Here is a 23,901-nt window from a genome sequence, read left to right as displayed (position 1 = left end):
AAAGCAAAATTTGAATCATTCATTGAGTACCCTTACAAAACATTAGACATAAAAGGGTACACTCATGGGATCCTTGTCAAAGGCAAGAGGGGTTGTTAAGAAGTTGGATCTTATGTTTCAATGAGTATGCAAATGTCAGAACATAGAGAAAGTAAATAGCACTGTTGTAACTAGTACTTCTGAGATTTGAAACCCTCATCTTGGGTAATCTCTTTTCCCAATAACCTTTAGCAAAATGCCAAACTGTATATTAGAAATCCATTGTATAACAGAAAATAGCTAAGCAAATTTTGGTTGCCATTTTGTTTCAAGAAGGCAAACAGATTATACTTCCAATTTCATATACCTCGATATCTTTAGGTTATATGCCACATTTTTAAAAAATTGATCCATTGCTTTAAAAGTTAAAGTGAACTGGAAAAGAATCACTATGCAGGAGGCCTAGCAGCCTGATGCATATAGAAAAAGGGAGGACTATGTCTCTGCCCAGCCCCAGAAAGATAAAGGATACCATACATGCCATCCTCAAACTCAAGAGCTGCCCGCTTGATGATACGTTCCCTTACATTATCTCCAGGTTTACTGGATTTGGTTTTTACATCTTCCTCTTTTCGGACCGATAAACGCTTTAAAATAAACAGAAATAAATTATTCATGGTTGAAGTATACCTTGAATTTTATTACTGCTGAAATATAAAATTTCACCAGAAAAAAATGTTAAGTCTCTCCCATTACTACTATGAGGCAAATCTATAATACAACAGAGAGTTCTTTTTTAAAGAATAACATCGGTGGTATTTGATGACAGAAATAATTTTTTAGAAAGTGAAAGAGGTCAGATTTGTTTGAAGAAGAAGATATACTTGTTCTGTTTTTTGAAGCAAATAATTCCTCTGTTACTGTCACACTGACTGCTACTACTATTACTTTTATTAAGACTTCTGCAATTGAATTCTCAGGTGCTCAAGGACTGAACCAGAACCAAGAAAAGGAACAGACCCTGGGACTCTGTTTTTGCAGGGCTGTCAGAATGCTTTTACCAGGTGTTGCTACTGCGAATTGCATATTTCCACCTGCAGAGTTTGGACTGGTTTTGCTACAAGTGCATCACAGGAATCATAAAAATATCCAGAAACCAGCCAGGAAACTATTTCCATTACTAAATCTCCTTGACATAGACTCTGGTTTCTATTTGCAAAAATGTCCCACATCCTTTCTCCCTAGCCCCCTAACATTAGTATTAGATTGCAAAATCTCTCTGTTTGACACACGGCTGATGGTATCTCTGATTGCCCAGTATCTCCTACTGGATGTCTATTCTGTTGCTGCTCCCTACACAGCTGTGAATCTTGATATCAATTCTGGCCCAGCTGAACATTCTTTATGCTCTCAGTAGCCTTAGAATACTTCCACTGCTCCTGGTACCTACTCCTTGCCATGATCTCATATCTACTAGCTGCCCAGAGACTGGTGCTAATGGGAATGACATTCTGGACTTTATAAAGTGCAAAGCAACTTCAAGAAAGACACTTCTGAATAATCAAACACTAAGTCCAACAGGGCTAAAACCTTCTCTACCCTAGGACAGCCAGTCAAAACTATGCATTATAAATTAGGATAGTTACAGAAGCCTGAAGACACAGCTCAGAGAATCACGTAACTTGGTGATATACACTTGGTAAACACAAGTCACTGTTGGACTAGACAATAACACAGACGATCATGTCCCCTTAGGATGGACACATGAGAAGCTCCTACTAAGATCCAAAGCAAACTTTCCATTCAGCTCTAATTCCTTATCATCTGGAATAGCCCCAGGGGCACATATCTCTGATAATCAGGTTTATAAATACTAACAAAAAAGCTAAGTCAATTACCTCAATTCTTTTCTCATATTTTTCTCCCTTTATAAGGCGATGTACATAAATCTTAGGAATATGGATATCTTCTGGGGCAAATGATCCAATATCCACAATTTCTTCAACCTAGGCAAAAAGAAAAAAAAATTTAAGTAGAGCTTAAACTGAACATTTTTTATTTTTAAAAAAGTGAAGTATATGCATTGTTACCTCCAATTTAGATTATATATACAGTGTAAAAAATGCACATAAGGGTGCCTGGGTGGCTCAGTTGGTTTAGCATCCAACTCTTTATTTCGGCTCAGGTTGTGATCTCCAGGTTGTGAGATCGAGCCCAGAGTCTGGCTCCACATTCAGCAGGGAGTCTGGGATTCTCTCTCTTCTCTCTCCCCCTCCCTCTCTCAAATAAATAAATGGATCTTAAAAAAAATAATACATATACCCACACACATACACGTATATATATCAAAGAGAGACAGAATATATTACACACACATACTTTTAGACCCACAAAAAAAGAAGAAATTCAAATTTCTTCATAAAATACAGAATATAAATCTCCAAAACTTAGTCTTTGCCTAAAAGAGTCTCAGTTACAAATCTGTCAAATGGTTTCTCAGTACAGCTGCTTGAACTTTCACAAATTGCAGCTCAAAATTTGAAAGCACATCCCTTAAGCCCTGATTTTCAAAATTAATGGGAGATTTATCATATCAAAGACAAAAATCTGTAACAACATCTTGCTTGGTCAATTGAAGAGCTTTTTAAATATAGATACAAATGCTATTTGTAACAGTTACTAATTATTTCTGTTATTAGCTTCCTAGGATTGTGACAGAACTGCAGTTGCTGAAATAATTTTACTTAAAGACAGATCTTAATTTCAATATGGAAATTCAAAAAGGCAATATCAACTAATAACTAGAATACTCAATGTAATTAGAATTAAAGTCATTCACAGAGCAAAAGGGCATTTTACAGCAGTATGAAATGCTCCAAGTTAGTCTGCTATTTTGTATTCATTAAAAAAAGACAACATAGCATTTTTATATCAATATAAAAAGAACCTCAGAATAACAATGATCAAGAAAAACTAAGGTTAATGCTGTTGGGGTCAAAGAATTATCTTTCTGGTACCAAGAAAAACTATTATCTTGAAGACTGGTGGGTGCTCAGTTCAATATATACCATACCCAAAGCAAAGAACTATTTGCTTAAATGAACTAACTTGTGCAAGGTGAGTTGCACATGCCTACTAAACGAATAACTGAACTCTCCAGAAGTTTCGAGGTCAAGTTGCACTTTTTATGCTATTTTACCCTGTATGCCCATACCATACTCCTCCAATGAAAGAATACCAGGAGTTACAAGAGTCATTTTAGTTATTTTGCACTGCTCCCACATAGCTGGAAAAAAAAAAAAAAAAAAAAGAATGTGGTAGATAAAAGCTATCTTCAATGATAATTAGAGGGTTCTTTTTTTTTTTTTTTAAAGATTTTATTTATTTGACAGAGAGAGACACAGTGAGAGAGGGAACACAAGCAGGGGGAGTGGGAGAGGGAGAAGCAGGCTTCCCGAGGAGCAGGGAGCCCGATGCGGGGCTCGATCCCAGGACCCTGGGACCAGGACCTGAGCCGAAGGCAGACGCTTAACGACTGAGCCACCCAGGCACCCCGATAATTAGAAGGATCTTAACCAAAATCAAACAAAAATTCCAAGTAAGAGTCAGTAAACATGTGGGGATCCAAGCTGAAATAGTGGGTAGAGATGCATACCTGCATTCATCTGAGAATGAGTTAGAGGGAGGCAAGGGATTCCCCATCACTGTAATCTGTATCTACCCCCCTAAGGCCTCTCTATGCTCTGGTATTTCCAACTCAGGGTGGTGACCAGGGAAGGAGGAGGTGGATATAGGAAATGCGGAGCAGCTAGGCATTATCACTACTTCTTCAAATAGCTGGAATTTTAGCCATCAGAGTTCATTCATATTTTTATACGTATTTAAGCCTTCAAAGAGGCTCTGGACTTCAAAAACTTGTTTATACATTAACCCATTATCCTGAGGATTTATATGAAGACTTATTATTCATGAAAATATTGGCCACAGCATTTGGTAAAATAATAATGAGTTGGAAACAACCTAAGTCGTCCACAATAGGCTAATGGTAAAATATATATGATACATCCACATGATGGATCAATACTTTAGTTTCCATACTTATGACACATCATAATTTAATGTTTCATAAAAATGAAAGATTTTTGTACAAATAAATATTTACAGATATGTTCTTTGGCACAATTATCTCTACACCTACAAAAACCCTGAAAGGAAATACAAGGAAATGCTAATAATTATTGCCTCTGGGTAACAGTACAAGTTATTTTTCTTTCATTTCACTTCTATAATCAAGGGGTGAAAAACCTACAGAATTTTTTTTTTTTTTAAGATGCAGCAGACGCAAAGTAAGGAGGTTCCCAAACTGGGGAATACATTAAGTGGAGGATGTCATAAATTCCTTAATTAGTTAGACATGTACCAAAGGACATGTTAAAAAGCAAACAGGAACTCAAAGAAAAACTGCGGTTTGTAAACTCTAACAGCGCTTATGACATTATGAAATGAATTAAGGAAACTCTTTTGCCTACGCTTTTTAAAGATAATACGAATTATTCTCCTGATGCTGTTCCAAAAGTCCAGGCCCTCATATCTCTTGCTTGAATTACTACAGCAGCTTCCTAACCAGTCTCCTTGCCTTTGCCCTTCAGCAAGGACAAGAAACGTAATGGAAAAGGAAAAAAAAAATAGTAATACTTCTCACTTAAACCAGAAATGCTGATGGTAACCAATCACTATTGTCTTCTGATTCCAAAAAAATAAAGTTTTGCCCCAAAACACCAAATTAAGACAAAGTTTCTTTATTGAGGGCAATGACATCATGATTTCACCACAAATAGGGTGACAGAATGTGTCCTGACAAAAGAACTCTGACAGAAAGCAAGAATCTGGTTAAATGTAGTCAGTTCTGTGCTTTGTCATCCTGATAGAAGTGATTTTCCTATTGTAGAAAACACATGTGCAGCATTTGTCCAAACATCAACACTCAACAGTATTGAAAACTTCTATACAAAAATCAAAGCTTTTCAGAGTCGGTTAGCAGAGTTAATAGCAAAGGAAGAAAATATTTGAAGTACAAACCGAAAGAAGAAAACATATGTTTTCAGACAATCTGTGAAAAGGGTTTAAAAAAACCGGAGAGGCAGAACTATCTTAATGAAAGCTACTGAAGGGACTGAAGGCTTCTCTGCTGGTCTTGTGTGATTTGGAGAAAGAACAGTAAGGAGGAACCAACGTGGGGGGGCGGGAACAGTCTAGTGAGATCAGGCGATGACGTAAGAGCTAACGGAAATCTGAAAAGAAAAAGACGAGTAAAATGAGCTTGTTAAGAAAAAAGTAAAAATAAAAGCTCACAAGAGCACTCACTAACCATGGCAGAAATGTGTCTCCCGAAATCAGAAGTGGGAAATGGTAGAGATGCATACCCGCATTCATCTGAGAATGAGTTAGAGGGAGGCAAGGGATTCCCCATCACTGCAATCTGGATCTCCCCGACTAAGGCCTCTAACAGCGGCCTTACTGTTACAAAGTAACTGTTTCTTTACAAAGAAACAGTCTCGGTGCAAAGCAGTGAGCAGATGTAAATGTCCTCAGACAAGAGCAGGATGGAGGACAGGTAGCGAAGAACAACCCAGAGTCTTCCCGGGGCATTAGGCACAGTTGCTATGCAGCACCATCTGGTTCATCTAGAAACCCAGACACTTGAGGCATCTCTAATTAGTACTTGTCTTCAGTCATTAGCAGGAAAATAGAGGCTAGGAAATGTTAATTCTTATTGATCTGAACTTTGTTTTAAAAAGGCTTTCTCTGCCCTGTACCCTTTTTAGTTTATCATTCCGAAAAGTTTTATTTTAAAGCTCAGAGAAGGCTAAGAATTAATCCTTGGGCGACAATGCTTTTGTTTTTACTTGGCAAACAGTATTTATATCTCAGGTAAGGGAACAGAGGAGCTGCAAGGCAATAACTTTCTTATTTTTTTAATTTTGTTTTAGTGACAGCCTGAATCCGTGATCGCCACAAAAAAATGGGCCCAACCTGCCAACCTCACTGTGACACAAGATGAGGCCTGTTTTGAGAGCAAGGGGAGAATCACACGGCAGGGTTCTTTCCTGAGTCATTTTAATGTTCAAAACAGGTTAGGAAGAATGTAATTCTTTTGCCAAAAAATAAAAAAAACAACAACAAGCAATAATGTCTGGAATCATGAAAAACACTGACCCCAAATTAGGAAAAGCTGTGGAAGACCAGAAAAATGGAAGAGGGAACCATGAGCAATAACAGAAAACATTACAAATTAGATGCAGAGGTGCTCTGGATGGTAAGATGAAGAGAAAATGGGGAGCAAAAGGGAGGTCAGCATGCAGGGTATCCTTCCTGAGAATCCAAAAAAGGGGGGAAAAATTTCCAAAGGAGCAAGGAGGTGCATATTGTATTAAGCTTCATGCTAGGGATGATATGATTAGTACAAAAATAAAAGATACAATGGCATGGAAGCTAAAAGGGCCTGGAACAAATTATATATGGTCTTAGATGTCTATACATAAAAGTGCAAAGACTGAAAAGATGAGTGGCTATTAAAGAATTTGGAACCTTAAGAACAGGGGTAAATATGATTGCACAGTCATTACTGAAACCTGAGATATTCTACAATGTTCAGTGAAAACAAGCTGACAGAAGAACATGCTATCTCAAGAAAAATATGCATGTGCCCGGGAAGCCACAGACCTAGTGATGAAATGTGGTGAAGTACATCTAGTGTGAGTTCAAAAGGAGGAAGAACATCACACTAATGGCCATATAATGAGTGCTCACCAAACTAAAGATGTAGAGGACATACTTTTAATAGAATGTCAACATTTCTGAGAAATAAGATAGTCATATCATGAGAGGCACTAATTATCTGAATATCTTCTGTTCATCATATTCCTCTGATAAATTCTATATTGCCTTCTGACAAGTTCTATATTTCAGAAGGAAAACGTGAGAGAAATCATGATTCTGGACCTCTAACCAATAAGGATAAACTTGGTAAAGTAGAAATGATGGAAACCCTGAGAGAAAGTGACAATGTAAAATTGGAATTTGTACTAGACCAGGAACTGAATCCTGGACATACAAAGAAATGTATCCTGGTCTTTGAAGAAGAGCAGATTTCAAAAAGTTGAGAAAAAAAGAAGCAGGATCAAGTGGTCAGAAACTCTAAATGACAAACTTAAGAGACTTTCAAAACCCCCATTCTGACAATAGGAGAACGGACCACCTTGACAATGAACAGAAGAGCACATAAAGAAAAGTGTAAGAGGTGATAACATGGGTAACTATGTGGTTCTGCGTATCTCACAAGGGCTCACACAAAAGACAGACAAGTATGATCTAGGACAAAATGAGAGTCACATGAAACCTTCAGAGGTGTGCCAAAAGGCACAAAATTGGAATGAGAGGAGTCATATACAAAATGCTACAGATGATGAAAGAGTGGTTTCTGGGGTGATTTTGCTGTTGCTGAATGGAGAATTCGGAAATGGTAATCAGCACTGCTTGAGACAGATGACAGAAACAAGTACAGCAGTTCGACTCCATCTTGCTCCTGACTTCCCCATCAGCAAGAAGGAAAGGGCAGTACTAATATGGTTAAGGAGAAACTGAATTCCAAGAAGAGAGAGATTCTCTAATACTAGGCCATACACAAAATGATATACCAGGATTCTTTTTTTTTTTTTTCTTCTTAAAGATTTTATTTATTTATTTGACGGAGAGATAGAGAGCACAAGCAGGGGGAGCAGCAGAGGGAGAAGCAAGCTCTCTGTTGAGCAGGGAACCCGCTGTGGGGCTAGATCCCAGGACCCTGGGATCATGACCTGAGCCTAAGGCAGACGCTTAACCGACTGAGCCACCCAGGCGCCCCTGATATCCAAGGATTCCTAAAGAGCCTGATAATATGGTCACAGAATTATAATCAAGTGAAAAATGGTAGCGACGTTGGCAGATGGAGAGAGGGAAATAGACTCCTTTTCAAAATAGGGGCTCGGTTCACAACAGTATTCTAAAATGGATTATTAAACAGATAGTTTGTAAGGTCATGAAACAGAGAAAAGAATATTGTGAGGCACCAGTACAAGTTTCCCCCAGACCACACCATGCAGCATGGACTGCACTGATCTGCAGATCAGGCTAGCACACTGGCAGGCCCGGAGAAAAGCAGTATGTGATTTCACAAAAAACCTGACCAAGTTCCTCATGGAAGAGCTGTACAGACTTAGCAGGGAAATGTGCCTTGGATACATTCACTTAAAATCAACAAATACAAATTAAGCACCTACTAGATATAGCAATGAAGGAAACGGACAGGGAGTCTGCTATGATAGGTAGCAGACAGGTAGGTAAGTACTTGAAGAATCACAGAAGTACTTGATGGCTTGACAATCCTTAGAAGTCTCCAATGCTGTGCTTTGTAACCTTTGGGGGGAAATGTGTAGTTCTTTACAAATCCGATGAAAGCTACACACAAAGGAGTTTCCTGATCTATAAAATCCTTCATGAGATTTCGAAGTTTGGTCCATAAACAGCCCCCCTACTCTCCAGCCTCAGCTCGACCCCAGATTAGAAGAGAAGCCCACTCTAGTGGGGTAAGGTCTTTGGTCCTATCCTGTTCAACATCTTTATCAAGGCCTTAAATGAAGACAGGGAACACATTCTGAGTCCACTGTGGTTCAGAGGAAAGGGTCTGCGTGCAATGGGCAATTATGAACAGATACATTTCCATCTCTGTCAGAGAAGACAATCTCAGACTCATGATCTCCCAAGTATTTAGCAAAAGTTCAAGTGACAAAAACAATATTCCAGGAGTCCAAACATCCTTTTAATGTTCCAAGAAGAGTCTGCCCCTGGAGAAAACCAGTATCTTTATACCATTGTTATAAAGAGTCAGTTTCTCCTTCTTACAATCAAATGAGTTCTTTCATGCAATTATAACAGGGTGCCACGATAAAATTCTGTCTAGTTTTAATAGCAAGAATAATTGTACTTCACTTGATCTGATCATTAGTTTCCTTTATATGATATGTACTATCAACTATGTGAGTACTTTCATTTTTACTTGACATCTTGTACTCACTCATGTTTGCCATGACAGTATGATTTTTCAGTCTAATTCCAGCTCCATTTTAAAGCCCTACTATTGCTTTTCTTTCTTCGTATAGCCCTACTTTTAAATGTTGTTTTGTATATATTCTGTGTCTTGTAAGCTACTTTAGATCATCTCTGGAACAAAATTGGTAAAAATTAAACAGTGCATTTATTAAATTGGAGAACAATACAAGGCCAGAAAAAAAGAGCTGACACTATTAAGATAGAAATACTACCATCTGGGGACCCCTGGGTGTCTCAGTCGGTTAAGTGTCTGCCTTCGGCTCAGGTCATGACCCCAGGGTCCTGGGATCGAGTCCCACATCAGGCTCCCTGCTCAGTGGAGAGCCTGCTTCTCTCTCTCCCTCTGGTGCTCCCCCAGCTTATGCTCTCTCTCTCTGACAAATAAATAAAATCTTAAAAAAAAAAAAAAATACTACCATCTGGTCTCTACTGGTTAGGAAAATAAAATGGGCCAATATTAACTGAATGAAATTCAGCAGGGAACAAATATTGTAAAATAATACCTGGCCTAATAATTTTTTTGAAGTGGAAATATAAAAGGGTTTACCTAAGCACCAGCACAAAGACTACATGTGACAGAAACACCCAAAAAAATGCCAGAAAAATTTTCCTTTCTCCATTTGCTGTCCAGCCTCAGAGTTCAGGATAAACACCTTAAACCTCATGTCCCTCATTACAAAATAAAAACAATCCTTCCTCTCTACAATGTCTCATCTGAAACATGGGATGAGAAGGAAAACGGATGAAGCAGTTTGAACTCATTAAAAGAAAAGCTTTACCTAAAAATAGCTTAATTTACTAAAACTGTGATTAGCCACAAAATTAATAGGCCATATTGATTAAAAAAAAAAAAGTAGGAATATTACTTACTTCATGGACTACCCCAATAGTTTTTGTAATGGATTGTATTTTTTTTTTTTTTTTTTGAGAGACAGAGAATGAGAGAGAGAGAGAGAACATGAGAGGGGTAGGGTCAGAGGGAGAAGCAGACTCCCCACCAAGCAGGGAGCCTGATACGGGACTCGATCCTGGGACTCCAGGATCATGACCTGAGCCAAAGGCAGTGGCCCAACCAACTGAGCCACCCAGGCGCCCCTGGAGAGACTGTATTTTAAAAACAAATTGTAAAGCAGGGCACCTGCATGGTGCAATTGGTTAAGTGTCTGATTCTTGGTTTGGGCCCAGGTCATGAACTCAGGGCTGTGGGATCAGGCCCCATGTTGGGCCCCATGCTCAGTGCAGAGTTTGCTTGAGATTCTCTCTCCCTCTCCCTCTGCCCCTCCTGCTCGTGCTCTCTCTCTCCAAAATAAATAAATCTTTAAAAAAAATAATAAAAACAAATTTAAAAGCAGTTTATAAGTATTATTTTCATTTCCATGTACTCTTATATCCAAACAGTCTAGTCCATGATGGTTTTTTTGCTAGCATTTTTTTTAAATTTGACCAAAAATGCCAATCTTCGCTAAATATGTGATTTAATAACATTTAGGCAGTATTATAAATATCCAAATTTTATTTGTGATATCTTGGTCTAAAAGGAAATTTTATTAGGGCTGTAGCAAATCCAGAGAAGTAATTAAAAGGAGTACATCTACCCAAAGGAATTAAAACACTTCTAACACGTTCATTCAAAGCACCAGTCTTATCTACAATACTAGGGGAAAAAATTACACCATTATCACATACCCCAAGGAAAACAGGGAGACATGATATAATTAAAAGAATTAAACTGGGAACATTTTTCAATGAAGAGAGTTATAGAGAAACAGGAAGAGAAAGTCTGTGTTCAGCTTTACAGTCGCCAAAAAACTGCCTATTAGTGATGCCAACTGAAACTTTGAAAGGTTACTCTTTTAAGACTGTTTCCTTCCATTTGGGGTTGTTAATCATCCTTGGAGCTTTTTACAATGTAAAAACCCAGTATTTAACACATAAACTGCAAAGTAGAATTGGGTTAAACTCTAGCATTTCTGGAACACGGTTCACGGTTGCTTAATCTAACAGAGATTGGAACTAGTATTCACCTTGTGAGACTCGATAATTCTTAAATTTAAAATCCTTCACCATGTGGCAAAGAACAAGAGCTTTCTTTTTTCATTTCACCTTTTCAATGTTCTCTATATGTTTTCATTCTATAAAGCAGTAAGCAAAGGCATCCTATTCATTTCATTTCATCCTATCTTATTTCATGAAGAACATTAAAATGCCATGTTTCTTTTTCCCTGATTTACTATAAGGGGCGCCTGGGTGGCTCAGTTGGTTAAGTGTCTGCCTTCAGCTCAGGTCATGATCCTAGGGTCCTGGGATCAAGCCCCACATCAGGCTCCTTGCTCGGCGGAGAGTCTGCTTCTTTCTCTCTCCCTCTGTTGCTCCCCTTGCTTGTTCTCTCCCTTGCTCTCACCCTCTCCCTCTGTCTAATAAATAAAATCTTAAAAAAAAAAGGTAGACATAAGATGTAAAAATAAACTTCAAGACAACATACCTTTCCCACCCCTCAGTGTACAATTCCCAAAACTAGATCTTTAAGTCCTAAAGAAATTCACATACTCATCACCTTCTCAGCTGTGATGTTAGCAGTAAGAACAAGCAAATGCCCATTCCCTCCCTACAAACAGCAGGTACACACAATCGTTTTTATGGCTGGCATCACTTGGTTCCTTTTTTTTTCCCACAAAGAATTTCAGCCTCTAGTTATCACTAGGAAAGCAGAGCCAGTCCTGCCTCTGAGGTCATCGTTCACAGCAATGACTGAAAAACCTACGGTGAATGAAGCTGATGAACTCCCAAATCTAAAATGTCTTTTTGTCATATACAGCTCATCCCTGAAACTCAACACCACATTTGAAAAGTTAAGAATGATAATTAAAAGAAGCACCCTGATCTTTTAGACAGAATTTCCCTCCATTAAAGACAAGCAGCTATGGTTGATGGTAAACAGTAATTTGTTGATGCCAATACTTTTGTCCATACGATTCTAAGGCCATGTATTTTATCCACTTCTCCTATACTTAAAAAATAAGGAGACAAAAGAGCATGATATAGAGTACTGGGTCTGGGGTCAGAAGATGTAGATTCTGGTTTTAACCCTAATGTCATCTAGCACTGTGTTCTTATGTGAACCACTTAAAGTCATTTCATCTCTAAAATGTGGAAGTTGAGTTTTAAATGATGCGTTACATTCTTTCCAGTCCTTACATGCTGTAAGTCTACATTAGTTCTCGGATGTGCTATAAAAAGACCTTAAAGTATGCAAATTAATGTATCTTTTTAATTACTCTAGGTTGTTGAACACTAAATCATTCCCCTCTTACTGGGTGTACTTTGTTAAACGCAACACATGATTTTAATTCCATGCCACTTAGTTACCTTCCATACTCCTCTGGACTTACATGTTTGCTAGGCCAACTCTCACCTGAGTAAACAGTCAGTTGCATTTACAAGGCCAGTTTATTTGCCACCAGTTGATTACCTGCTACATATCTAGTTAACTACCATATGGTTTGTTCTACTTTAACTGCGTAATAAAAGCCTATTGAATGAGGCACACTATCTATTCCAGCCAGCATTAAAAGGCACATCTTGAGATAAAATGACCCCAGGGAAGTCGGAGGAAGCTAGTCACAGTAATAAGGAAAGGAATTACAGAACACCTGGTAGCAGATTATCAAGTCTCTCAGTTCAGGGCCTGACAAAGGCCTCAAATATAAAGCTGTCAGGAAGAACCACTGAGGATAAGGCATTTTTGCTTCCTTAGACCACAGCAGGATAATGATGCCAATCAAGTGGAACGAGCAGAACACTTCTAAGCCTGCAAAGTATTGCTTATATTTTAAAATTGCTGGCTCAGTGACTCAAACATCATTTAATGAGCATCTATTATGTGCCAGGCATCAGGTCAGATGCTGGGGATACAAAGATGAGTAGGACAAGGTCCCACAAGGTGCTCCTGGTCGAATGGAGGAGATAGGTAAACAGTGAATCACAGTACAAGTGGTGATAAATGCTATCATAGAGGGAAAGCTCCACTCAGAATGCAGAAATGAACCACAAAAAGAAGGGTGGGGAGGGCATTTCAGGCAGAAGAAATGGCGAGAGCAAAGTCCTGGACTCAGGAAAGAATGTGATCTGGGGGAATGTGAAGAGATTTAGGGCATGCAGGAATGGGAGCAGCAGAAAGAAGTCTGAAAATTTCATTTTATGAAATGAGGAACCTAATTTTGGAAAAGCTATCAGAAATGGCAACAGCCATCCTGAACAAAAAAGAAATGTGATTTCCTTCATACTTCAAAAAACTCACAAGAGAGTTCATCTTAACTAATAATGCTGCTAGAGCAGTTTCTTTTGACTATTGAGGCTTCTCTCCAGAAAAGAAATTTTTAACAACTTGGCAATTACATCCTCTCACTTTTATTAATTTTTGGTTGTGCACCTGGATTTTCTAGGGGCCTAGTAAAAGGACACTGGGAAATCTGAATATATTCTAATTTTAGAAAGCTGCCATATGCTATGTGCTAAAACTACAATAATGATACATGCTGAAATGTGTTTATAAGAAACATAACCAGTAACACAAAAGGGGTCAATGAGTAATGCTTATCACTTTTCCTCTCACACATTTCTTACTTAAATCATTTATGTAAGCCATGACTTTAAAATGCCTTCTTTTTTAAGCTATACTCTTGAACAAGAAAGACTTGGGAGAGTAACTCCTTAAAAAAAAAAAAAAAAAGCAGCCAATTTTTAAAATGAAACAATCTTGCATAAGCCCTAATTATCACTTCAGTATTTGTAGACGAGATCTATATTTGAAGTGGAAAAAATAACATTTTTTGACAAGGTCTCTGGAAGGAGTGAGGAAAGCCACTATTATTTTAATAGGAGTGACTTTAAAATCACAAGCTAAATTTTTAACACCAACATGGAATAAATCAATAAGTAGGTCAAAAGTTGTTAGGTAAACTAAAGGAGAAAGTAAAATGAGTAAAAGGAGTCTTTGTCCTTTTTTGCAATAAGACAGTTTTGTGAGAGAGTATCCCCTCGATTTATATCAGTCATACTGTGCCTTACTACTCAATAACCTTTCAGAGAGAGTATCATAGGTAAAGATTCCAAAATCATTATATTATGTTAGAAATTCCCTCTGGCCTTTTCTTGCCTTCCCTTTCTCAACAGAATCTATGTCATTTGCAGTGAGATGATTTTGTGGGAAATCATGACCATAAGTTTTAGAGAGCTGTCTCAAAACAGTGAATCAACAAAGCACTTGACTCACACCTTATTTTAGGAATGGGTTCGTTCTGTGGGTATAGTTGCCAGTCACGGTTACGTCTCTCTGAGAGCCTTATCCATCTTTACTTCCATAACTAAGTTACTGCTATGGGTTCAAGATGCTGTTCCTTTTGGGAAAAATGAAACTAGACAAAACCAGAGAAGGAGACAAACCATAAGAGACTCTTAATCTCAGGAAACAAACTGAGGGTTGCTGGAGTGGAGGGGGGTGGGAGGGATGGAGTGGCTGGGTAATGGGACACTGGGGAGGGTATGTACCATGGTGAGCGCTGTGAATTGTGTAAGACTGATGAATCACAGATCTATACCCCTGAAACAAATAATACATTATATATATTTAAATAAAAAGAAACAAAACAAATGAAAAAAGGGGAAAAAAGAGAGAAAGAGAGAGGCAAACCAAGAAACACTTTTAACTACAGAGAACACACTGCTGGTTACCAGAGGGGATGTGGGTTGGGGGATGGGGGAAATAGGTGATGGGGATGAAGTAGTACATGTATCATGATGAAAAAAATAAATAAAATGACTTTAAAAAAAAAAAAAAAGATGCTCTTCCTTTTCTAGTTTACTAGCTAGAGCTAATCCAAGTTCTTTCCCAGGGTGGAGCAGCTAGGAAGATAGCCCCAGGAAGCTGGGTTCAAACCACAGAGCCTAGCTTCAGATCACACATCAACTACAATCCTGCACTTCCTCTTCTCACTCACACAATTCTTCATCTGAGTGGGAGATTCTAGAACCTGGGAATGAAATACTAGAGACATTCCCTTTAAAAAGAACAACAGTCATACCAACAACACATAAAATCACAAAAGAAAAATAAATAGCCAATAAATATTCAATTTCCCTTGTCATCAAAGATCTATAAATTAAAACCATAGGGCAGCATTTTTTACATAGCAAATCATCAAAACAATTTTAAGTATAATATCCATGTTGTCAAGAATGGTTCAAAAGTGATACTTTTATATATCACTATGGGATAATTGAAATTACCTTCCTAGAGAATAATTTAGCAATATTTATCTAAAGTTTGTAAAATGTTTATGCACGCACACAAAAAAATTCACTTCTAGAAATTTTGTCAGGGGCGCCTGGGTGGCTCAGTCATTAAGCGTCTGCCTTTGGCTCAGGCCATGATCCCAGGGTCCTGGGATCGAGCCCCGCATCGGGCTCCCTGCTCAGCGGGAGGCCTGCTTCTCCCTCTCCCACTCCCCCTGCTTGTGTTCCCTCTCTCGCTCTCTCTCTGTCAAATAAATAAAATCTTTAAAAAAAAAGAAATTTTGTCAAAGAAAATAATCAGATGTGCACAGAAACAAGAACACTCACTAAAGCACTGTCAGTAATAGGGAAAGATGGAAAACAACATACAAGTCCAACAACAGAGATTTGTTAATATAAATTTGAGTATAACTATTGAAATAGCCTTTTTGGGGGGAATATTTAATGACCTGCAAAAACTTTATTGATGTTTTATGTCGTTAAATATATATACTTAACATATGTTATGGTCATATGGTCATAATTTCATAATATATATGAACAGGAATTAAAGAAATCAAGCCAAGAGATATCCAATTCCATCGTTCCTTCAAAGCCCTTGATTTCATGTAGGAAATGTCTCTACATCCCACTTTGGCCCATCCACAGCCAAATATCCTTAGACCTGTGAGTCAAGAAGGAGAGTGTCAAATGCCTAGAGTTCTAGCCCTCCTTTACAATACACCACTATAAATATATGCAGAAATAAGGCCAAGAAATAGAAAGGGGTCCTGTGGGGTTGGACGCACAAACCCATAGCCCACAACAGTAGGCAGGATCCCACAGCAATTACCACCTTTACCATTAAATTTAGCACCCATTGCTCCACATACAACTTCTAATTTCTAGGTGAGCCCTGTCTCATCAACTAGATTGTGAGACTAAGATAATCACTGTGTCATACAGAGCAGATCCCTATCATCTGTGAACTTAACAGTCATGTTTTTTACTATACTCCCAAACACCTCTGATTTTTGTTGTTTTGGTAAGCTACAAACTTGACTCAACGTGCACCTAGAATGCACTTCTAGCCGACTGTCCACTTCCCACATTTAAGTGAAGTGTTGTTTTTATCTCTACGTGGTCACATAGGACCTTTTAAAGAATAAAACTTTTATTTCTTTGTGAAAGTCGGCATATGTGAAAGTCTGCATACAATACCAGGAAAGTGGTACTTGGATATTTGGGACAAATACAGGAAACCAAATATCAAATTCAACAATGGCTCAGACTGAGAGCATGAACAAGCCCACTACACATTCTATAGGGAAACAAAAATAGGCAATTTATTAATCTTTCAGGAAGGGTTACAAGCAGCAGAGTGGGTTAGTACCAAGCACCTCAGTTGCTGGATTATATGGTAAGAGCATGTTCAGCTTTGTTAGAAACTGCCAAATTGTCTTTGGAAGCAGTTTTACCGTTTTTGCATTCTTACCAGCAGTGAAGGAACATTCCCATATTTCCATTCTCTCTAGATTTTGGTGTTGTCAGTGTTTTGGATTTTAGCCACTCTAATAAGTGTATAGTTCTATCTCATTGTTTGAATTTGAAATTCTCTAAAGACATATGATGTTGGCTTATTTGCCATATGTATACTGTCTTTGTATATATATACTGTTTATACAGATCTTTTGCCATGGATTGTGTTTTTGATGTGTATCTAAAAAGGCATTGCCAAACCCAAGGTTACCTAGATATTCTCTTAGTTATGTTCAAGGAGTTTTATAGTTTTGCATTTTATATTTAGGTCTGTGCTCCATTTTGAGTTCATTTTTATCAGTTATTTTACAAAAGAGAATTTAAATAAGAAATTGGAGAACTGAAAAGGCAAGAAAGCACTGAGGTGACACCAATTTAGTAAGTCCAAGAGGGAGCAAAAGGAAGTGACTGGAACTGGTACTTGGGAAAGGGGCTTCACAGAGCTGGGGTCCAAACAGCTAAAAGATGGCATGGGGCAGCTAGTGCTGGTGACTCTAAAAATCAAGACGAGGCTAGTACTGTGAGTATGGGGGGAAAAAATCAGGAACAAGAACCAAATGCCACTGCACATTCATTCAGGATTATTGTGTCTTCATAAAGAATTGGTCCCTTTATCATCATGGAATATCTCTATTCCTGATAATCTTCCTTGCTCTGAAGTCTGCTTGTCTGATGGTAATACAGCTACTCCAGGGCTATTGTGATTAGTGTTAGCGTTGTATTTCTTTCTCTACCCCTTTACTTTTAATCTATCTGTGTCTTTATATTAAAAGTGAGTTTTTCTCTTCAAATGGTATTGTTTGCCTTTAATATGCCTTAAAATGTTGAAAGCCAGGCATGATGTACTGGGTAAAAGAAACTGAGGTAAATAGGCCCTGAAAGTGAGGTTTTATGCTTAGCTAGCTGGAGTTTAGGTTGTGACTACTGTTTGCTGTAGCTATCGGTGTCAGAGGCCCAATTTTTCTGTGATGTCCTTGTTTTTTGTCTCCTCGTTTGGATTTCCCTAGAGACTTCTTTTTTTTTTTTTTTAAAGATTTTATTTATTTATTTGAGAGAGAGAGAGACACAGCGAGAGAGGGAATACAAGCAGGGGGAATGGGAGAGGGAGAGGCAGGCTTCCCGCGGAGCAGGGAGCCCGATGCGGGGCTCGATCCCAGGACCCCGGGATCATGACCTGAGCCGAAGGCAGACGCTTAACAGCTGAGCCACCCAGGCGCCCCGAGACTTCTTCTTAAATAAGGTCTGAGATAGGAAAATCTTTTAGTTGTATTTCCCTATCATGATATAGGAGCTCTACTGTGTGGTGGCCATTTTGAAGGTGGGGAGGACAGGGAAGCATCCACAGTTTTGTGATTAGGTCTGTCTTCTAGGGAGACTTTGTCCCCCACTGGTGTGACCTTCACCAGTGCTTCTCAGTTTTGTGGTTTCTCCCTCCTTTAGGAAGATGAGAGGCAGGCAGGGCTGGGTATTCCCCTTCCCACACCTGGAAGGCTAGAGAGAGCTGGAGTTGGATACTTCCTTTTCCCGTCAGTTAGGCTCCGATGAAAAAGTTTCTCTTGAAGGCAGGCCTTGTTAAGAAGATAATGAGATGCTCTGGGTATATTTCAAAATGGCCACTTCCCCCTTCTCCTGCCAGAAGCACAAGGAGATTTTTCTCCAACCTTTATTGCGAGAATCTGCTAGAGATCCTGGAGGTAAAACCCAGGAAAGTATGCCCCCACCCACCCAAAATGGGGCCACCTCAAAGTTTTTAACTCTCAAGCTTGTCCACATTGAGCCTCCTGCAATTCATCAGTTAGTTTAGGGTTTCCTACCCGAGTGTCGGTTCCCACAGCAATTTCTCCTCCAGTATGCTCTGATTCTCTGTATCATCCTGTTTGTCCCAATTCTGGAGGCAATGGTTTTCCTTGCAACCTCAATTCCCTGATGAATCTCTAAGAAACACTGTTGATTTTCAGTTTGTTCAGTTTTTTATTGTGAGGACAGGCTTGGTGACTTCCAGGCTCCTTAGATGCCAGACCAGAAACTGGAAGTGCCTACAGAAGTGCCCTCTTATCCATGAGGGATATTTTCCAAGACCCCCAGTGGATGCATGAAATTGAGGACAGTACCAAACCCTATACAAATTTTTTTTTCTATACATGCTTACCTATGATAAAGTTTAATTTATAAATTAGGCATAGTAAGAGATTAATAACAATTAATAATCAAATAGAACTATAATAATATGCTGTAATAAAGGTTATGTGAATGTGGCCTCTCTCTCTCTCAAAACATCTTACTGTACCATAGTCACCCTTCTTCTTGTGAGGATATGAGATGATAAAATGCCTACATGATAACATGAAGTGAGGTGAATGATGTAAGCATTTTGATCAGTATCGTTAGGCTACTACTGACCATCAGAAGGTGGGTCATCTGCTTCTGGACCGCAATGGACCACTGGGAACTGAAACTGTGCAAAGTGAAACTATGGATGGGGCAGGGGATCTCTGTATTTTTTAAGTAGATAATCATTGCCAATATTTATTACATAGAATCCTAAAATTTCTTAGAATCAAACCATTGTATAACATATCCACCTCATTTTTAATTGGAGGAAAACCATTCTAGCTTCCCAAATGTGAAGGCTCTCATTTTATAGCTGTTAGGGGACTATCTTATTTTATAAGTTTTAAGAGGTTAATACACTGAATGATTTCTAATTTTGTGTTTTATGGAAGCATTCACTTTGTCCTGCAGCTATACTTAGTCAATTGAAAAATTCAATTTGCTAAAGATCTATGACCCTGCCAGTAAGGAGGTAGTAAATTACAATAAAATGTTAATATTGCAAAGTATAAGACAAAATGCACCTTAAAATACACCTTGTATCCTTTACTTTTGCTTAAGCATGTAAGCTTTGGAAGCAGAAAGAAATGTGTTTGGATCTTAACTCTCCCCCTTTACTAGCTTTGCTATCATAAAATTTTTCCCTATCCTCATTTCTTTCCTCTGTAAAATAAGGATAATAAAACCTAACTCAATGGATAATTATAATGGATAACGTAAAGTACTTTGCACTTAAGTGCACGGTATAAATAGTACTTGTTGCCTCTGTTGTTGTTATTTTTATCATTACAAGGCTATAACTCCTTCACCTATTGTCAGTGCTGAAAATATTTCAATGACAGAGTCTACTGCACACTGTGTAGGGCATACCTTAGCGGTATTTATTCTACTTAGACCATTCTACTGCCCCTTCTACTTCCTAGGAATGAATTTCATGAAGAAATGTTTTCCATTCTATTTTCCTACGTCCTTTTATAAAACCTAGTTCTCATCAATCTACATGTAAAATGCTACTTTGTACATTAAAAAATATGAACCAACAAAGAAGAAAAATAAACAAAACCTTTTTGGATGCAAACATAATGCCAAAAGCATTGGCGAAAAAATCTATTAACAACTCAGAAGCTAAAATACTTTTTGTTGCAGGAACGGATTTATAGAACTGCTTTTGAAATTCTATTTAATACTTCCTTTATTTCTAAAGGTCTAATTCCACTTCTGAGATGCCAATTCTCAAAATGAATGAGGGTTGTAAATTCCTCAAACTGAGAGAAATTTAAATTATACCAAAACTTTCAAATTCAACAGCCTTAATCCTGTAGCTTTTTATAGTCAACCTGTATTTGTCTGAGTTTGGTACTGATGAATTTTTCTTCCCCGAGTTTTGTCTATGCCAGCATAGCTTTTCCAAAATTTAAAATGAAATTCAAAACTGAAAAGAACTTTTTCACAATACAAGGCAAAACTTGTATCCTTCTCCCCCCAATTATTAAGGAAACTAAAATAGCTTCTTTAAATGAATAATGCAGCTCCTTTTCACAGAAAGCATCAAAAAGATACTGAAGTTCTTCACATCCCTGTTTAACTTCCCACCCATAGGATTTGGATTTAAAATTCTCTTCAAAGCAATTAAATGTGGACTTAAGTTATTCAGTGACAGAAGCTATGTCCTAATGTTAAATTTCAGAAACTGAATGGAAGAGGTGACCTACATTCTTGGACATGAGTGGTCTTGGTTTCTTCATGGAATGAACCACAGAGTAGAAAACCATTGCTTTCTAGCAGTTGTTATTCTTGTTTTCTAATCTTTCATTATTTCTCCCAAATTAAGCAACTGTTTCAAACCTTTTCATCTAAAAACAAACAAAATAAGATATACTTTTTTCATGAGTTTGTAAAAATTCAATAAGGCAAAGCTTTCATAAGGAAGCAGTGAAAACACACCTGCAATCTAATTTTTTTATATGTAACAGTGTGCTTTATACTAAGGAATATGGAAAGTATCTATTTTTGAACACTTAGTCCCTCTGATGTTTGCAGGCAGTGGTGTGCCCAATGGTTGAACATAAATCATCCATGAATATCTGAGTCCCTCTTTATTCATTTTGTTTCTCTTGTTCCCAAAAGAATAACATGTTACTTTCATTCAAAAGAAGTCAAGATGAGTAGTCAGCACAAGCAAGTTTCCTCAGGGCACAAACTTTAGTTTTCAACCCAAACCAAAATATTTGAAATCTTCTGGACAAAAGTACCCAAGAGATAAGTCATTAACTAATGCTTCATTTAAAACATGACAGCTAAAAGAGGTCATCAATTTTTGAGCATATGCAACTTAGGTTAATGACAGATTTATTAAGAACCTTCCTTTCTTTAAGGTGTCCATGACATTCCCCTTAAAAGTCATCACACTTTTTGAAGGAAAGGATCAACATATTCAGGTTGATTTTAATGAGCCTTAAATATTAGGTAATTTACCGATTGAAGCTAACAATATCTAGGTTAGTTTTTTGATAACTAGGTTACGATTTTAGAAATTGGGGATCTGGGGCACCGGGGCGGCTCAGTCGGTAAGCATCTGGCTTTGGCTCAGGTCATGATCCCAGGGTCCTGGGATTGAGGCCTGCATTGGGCTCCCTGCTCTGCGGGAAGCCTGCTTCTCCCTCTCCCTCTGCCCCTTCTTGTGTTCCCTCTTTCGCTGTCTCTCTGTCAAATAAATAAATTTTTTAAATCTTAAAAAAAAAGAAAGAAATTGGGGCTGTTATGGAATTTTCATTCCCTTGGATCTCAAGAACCTTGGAAGACATGGAAAGAATAAGCAGGGTGAGCCTTGCCGGCTACCACACACGCACAGAGTTCCAAAACCATCCTCACTGGGTCAATGAGAACACTGGCAGTCATCTGAGGTTTAGTGACTAAAACAGCAGAAGGGATCAAGGTGAGCACATAGCACTTGAGAGCTTTAGAAAACATATTCAAATGCCCTTTCCCACTAGTGCTCAAAATAGACCCATGAAATGGGTAGACAGGAGATACTATAAAGAAGCTGGAATTTTAAAGTAATTTGTCCAAGGTCACGATGCTAGTGAGAGACAAAGATACAATTCTTAATCTCAGATTCTGTTCATAAAAAAAAAAAATAATAAAAAAAATAAAGAAATACACTGAGACTCCTAAGAACTCCGTCCCAGAACTTCTTTCCCTAAACGGTCTTTTCCATTCCATGACTAATTATCAAATATATGTAGATTATTCCCAATAGTATAACTCCCTTCCAGACCTCTCCACTGAGCACTGTACATACATGTCCACATGCACCTGGAAAGTTACCACCTGAATGCCTAAAAAAGCCAACTCACGCCTAGCAGAACCCTTGTTTCCCCTTCGGCCAAGTTTCCTATTTCAGGAAGTGGCACACCATTGCTTGAGTCAGGTTGAGGAGTTATTTTAATCTCTGACTTTCCTCTCCCCAGCACCCATATCCAGTGCATCAGCAAGTCTGATAGATTCCTCTGCCACAATACTATCTACCTCAATTCTATCACCCTTCCCCACCTGCATTCCACCATTGCCTCTTGCCTGAATCACTGGTCACCCTGCCTTCCTTCATGCCATCGTAAAACCCATTCCACACACAGTACCCACGCTACAACCATGACCCTTTCATTTGTGCTTAAGTCCCACCTCTTGTAAAATCCCATATACCTACCTACCTACATTTTCAACTTTGCAATTCTTCTTATTGATGAGCATCTCAAAAATAAAGCCTTGGTACTCGTCATAGCCTGCCAGTGGCAGATGGAGCTTGGAAAGTCAGGACTTAAACCAAGTCTTCCAAGTGTCCTTTTCTTTAGACCATTCAACCTCCTAGTGATCTAGCCCCCAAAACCTACCCATATCTCAGTTTTCTCATTTGTAATACTGTAATAAAACTGCCTCTCCTCCTATGTCACCTGGTGATAGGTAAGAGGATCAAATGGGTGAATATATGTGAAAGTGCTTTGAAAAACATAAAGCATGGCACAAACAGAAAATGATATAAAATGCATGTTACTGCAGAAATGTTGCTTAAGTATGGAGTTTTCTGAGCTTCTGTTTACAAGAATGAGGAGTTAAGTAAATCTAGCTAAGATAACTATCTTTTGCCTCTTGTCACTAGAATATATGTAGGCTGGTTCCAGCCTTCTCTATCGCTTCAGAGGACTGGTGCTATACAAGAAAGCACAGGGCTGCCCTGGTTAAGTCCCTGATCTCTCGATTTACCTTACCAACAAATACAAAATAACCAGACAGATCCTAAGTGTGTTTCTGACTAAAAACAAAACAGGAAGCTAAAAGCCACAGTTCGGAAGGCTGAGAAAATCAGCCTCACCATGCCCAAAGTCTCTCTACTCCTCTCCCTCCCTCTCCCCGGGATGCAGAGGGTACACCTCCAGAGAAGATGAGAGCTCAGGGCTGTAGTGTCCCTCCCAACGCCAGGAACACAGGATTACTCCAACGCCAGCCAGTCAGCAGGAGCTGCAGCTGCATGCCAGACAAGGCTCAGGTTGCAGAAGTCCTGGGTTCCGACATTCACCTGGCTCTGCGCTGTGGACACAAGAAACTGGCCCTCAAGAATGATGAGACCAGTCAAACAGG

General features: G+C 38.5%; 1 protein-coding gene across 2 annotated transcripts in view; it reads right to left on the bottom strand.

Annotated features, from left to right (window-relative positions):
* The window catches only part of OXCT1 (3-oxoacid CoA-transferase 1), a 124,216-nt gene that overhangs the window by 63,308 nt on the left and 37,007 nt on the right, over window positions 1-23,901 (bottom strand). For both annotated transcript variants that reach the window (XM_045904128.3, XM_045904140.3), the window contains exons 8-9: window positions 1,878-1,985; window positions 512-626 (exon numbers count right to left, since the gene is read on the bottom strand). In XM_045904128.3, the coding sequence (XP_045760084.2) occupies window positions 512-626; window positions 1,878-1,985 (223 nt within the window). The remainder of the gene's footprint in view (window positions 1-511; window positions 627-1,877; window positions 1,986-23,901) is intronic.

This window comes from Mirounga angustirostris, unplaced genomic scaffold (assembly GCF_029215605.1).
Source record: "Mirounga angustirostris isolate CCGP_5_RB_7025 unplaced genomic scaffold, mMirAng1.0.hap1 SCAF_7, whole genome shotgun sequence".
NCBI classification, from domain to species: Eukaryota; Metazoa; Chordata; class Mammalia; order Carnivora; family Phocidae; genus Mirounga; species Mirounga angustirostris.
The sequence above is the reverse complement of the archived record's forward strand: the minus strand, read 5'-3'. Positions and strand labels throughout refer to the sequence as shown.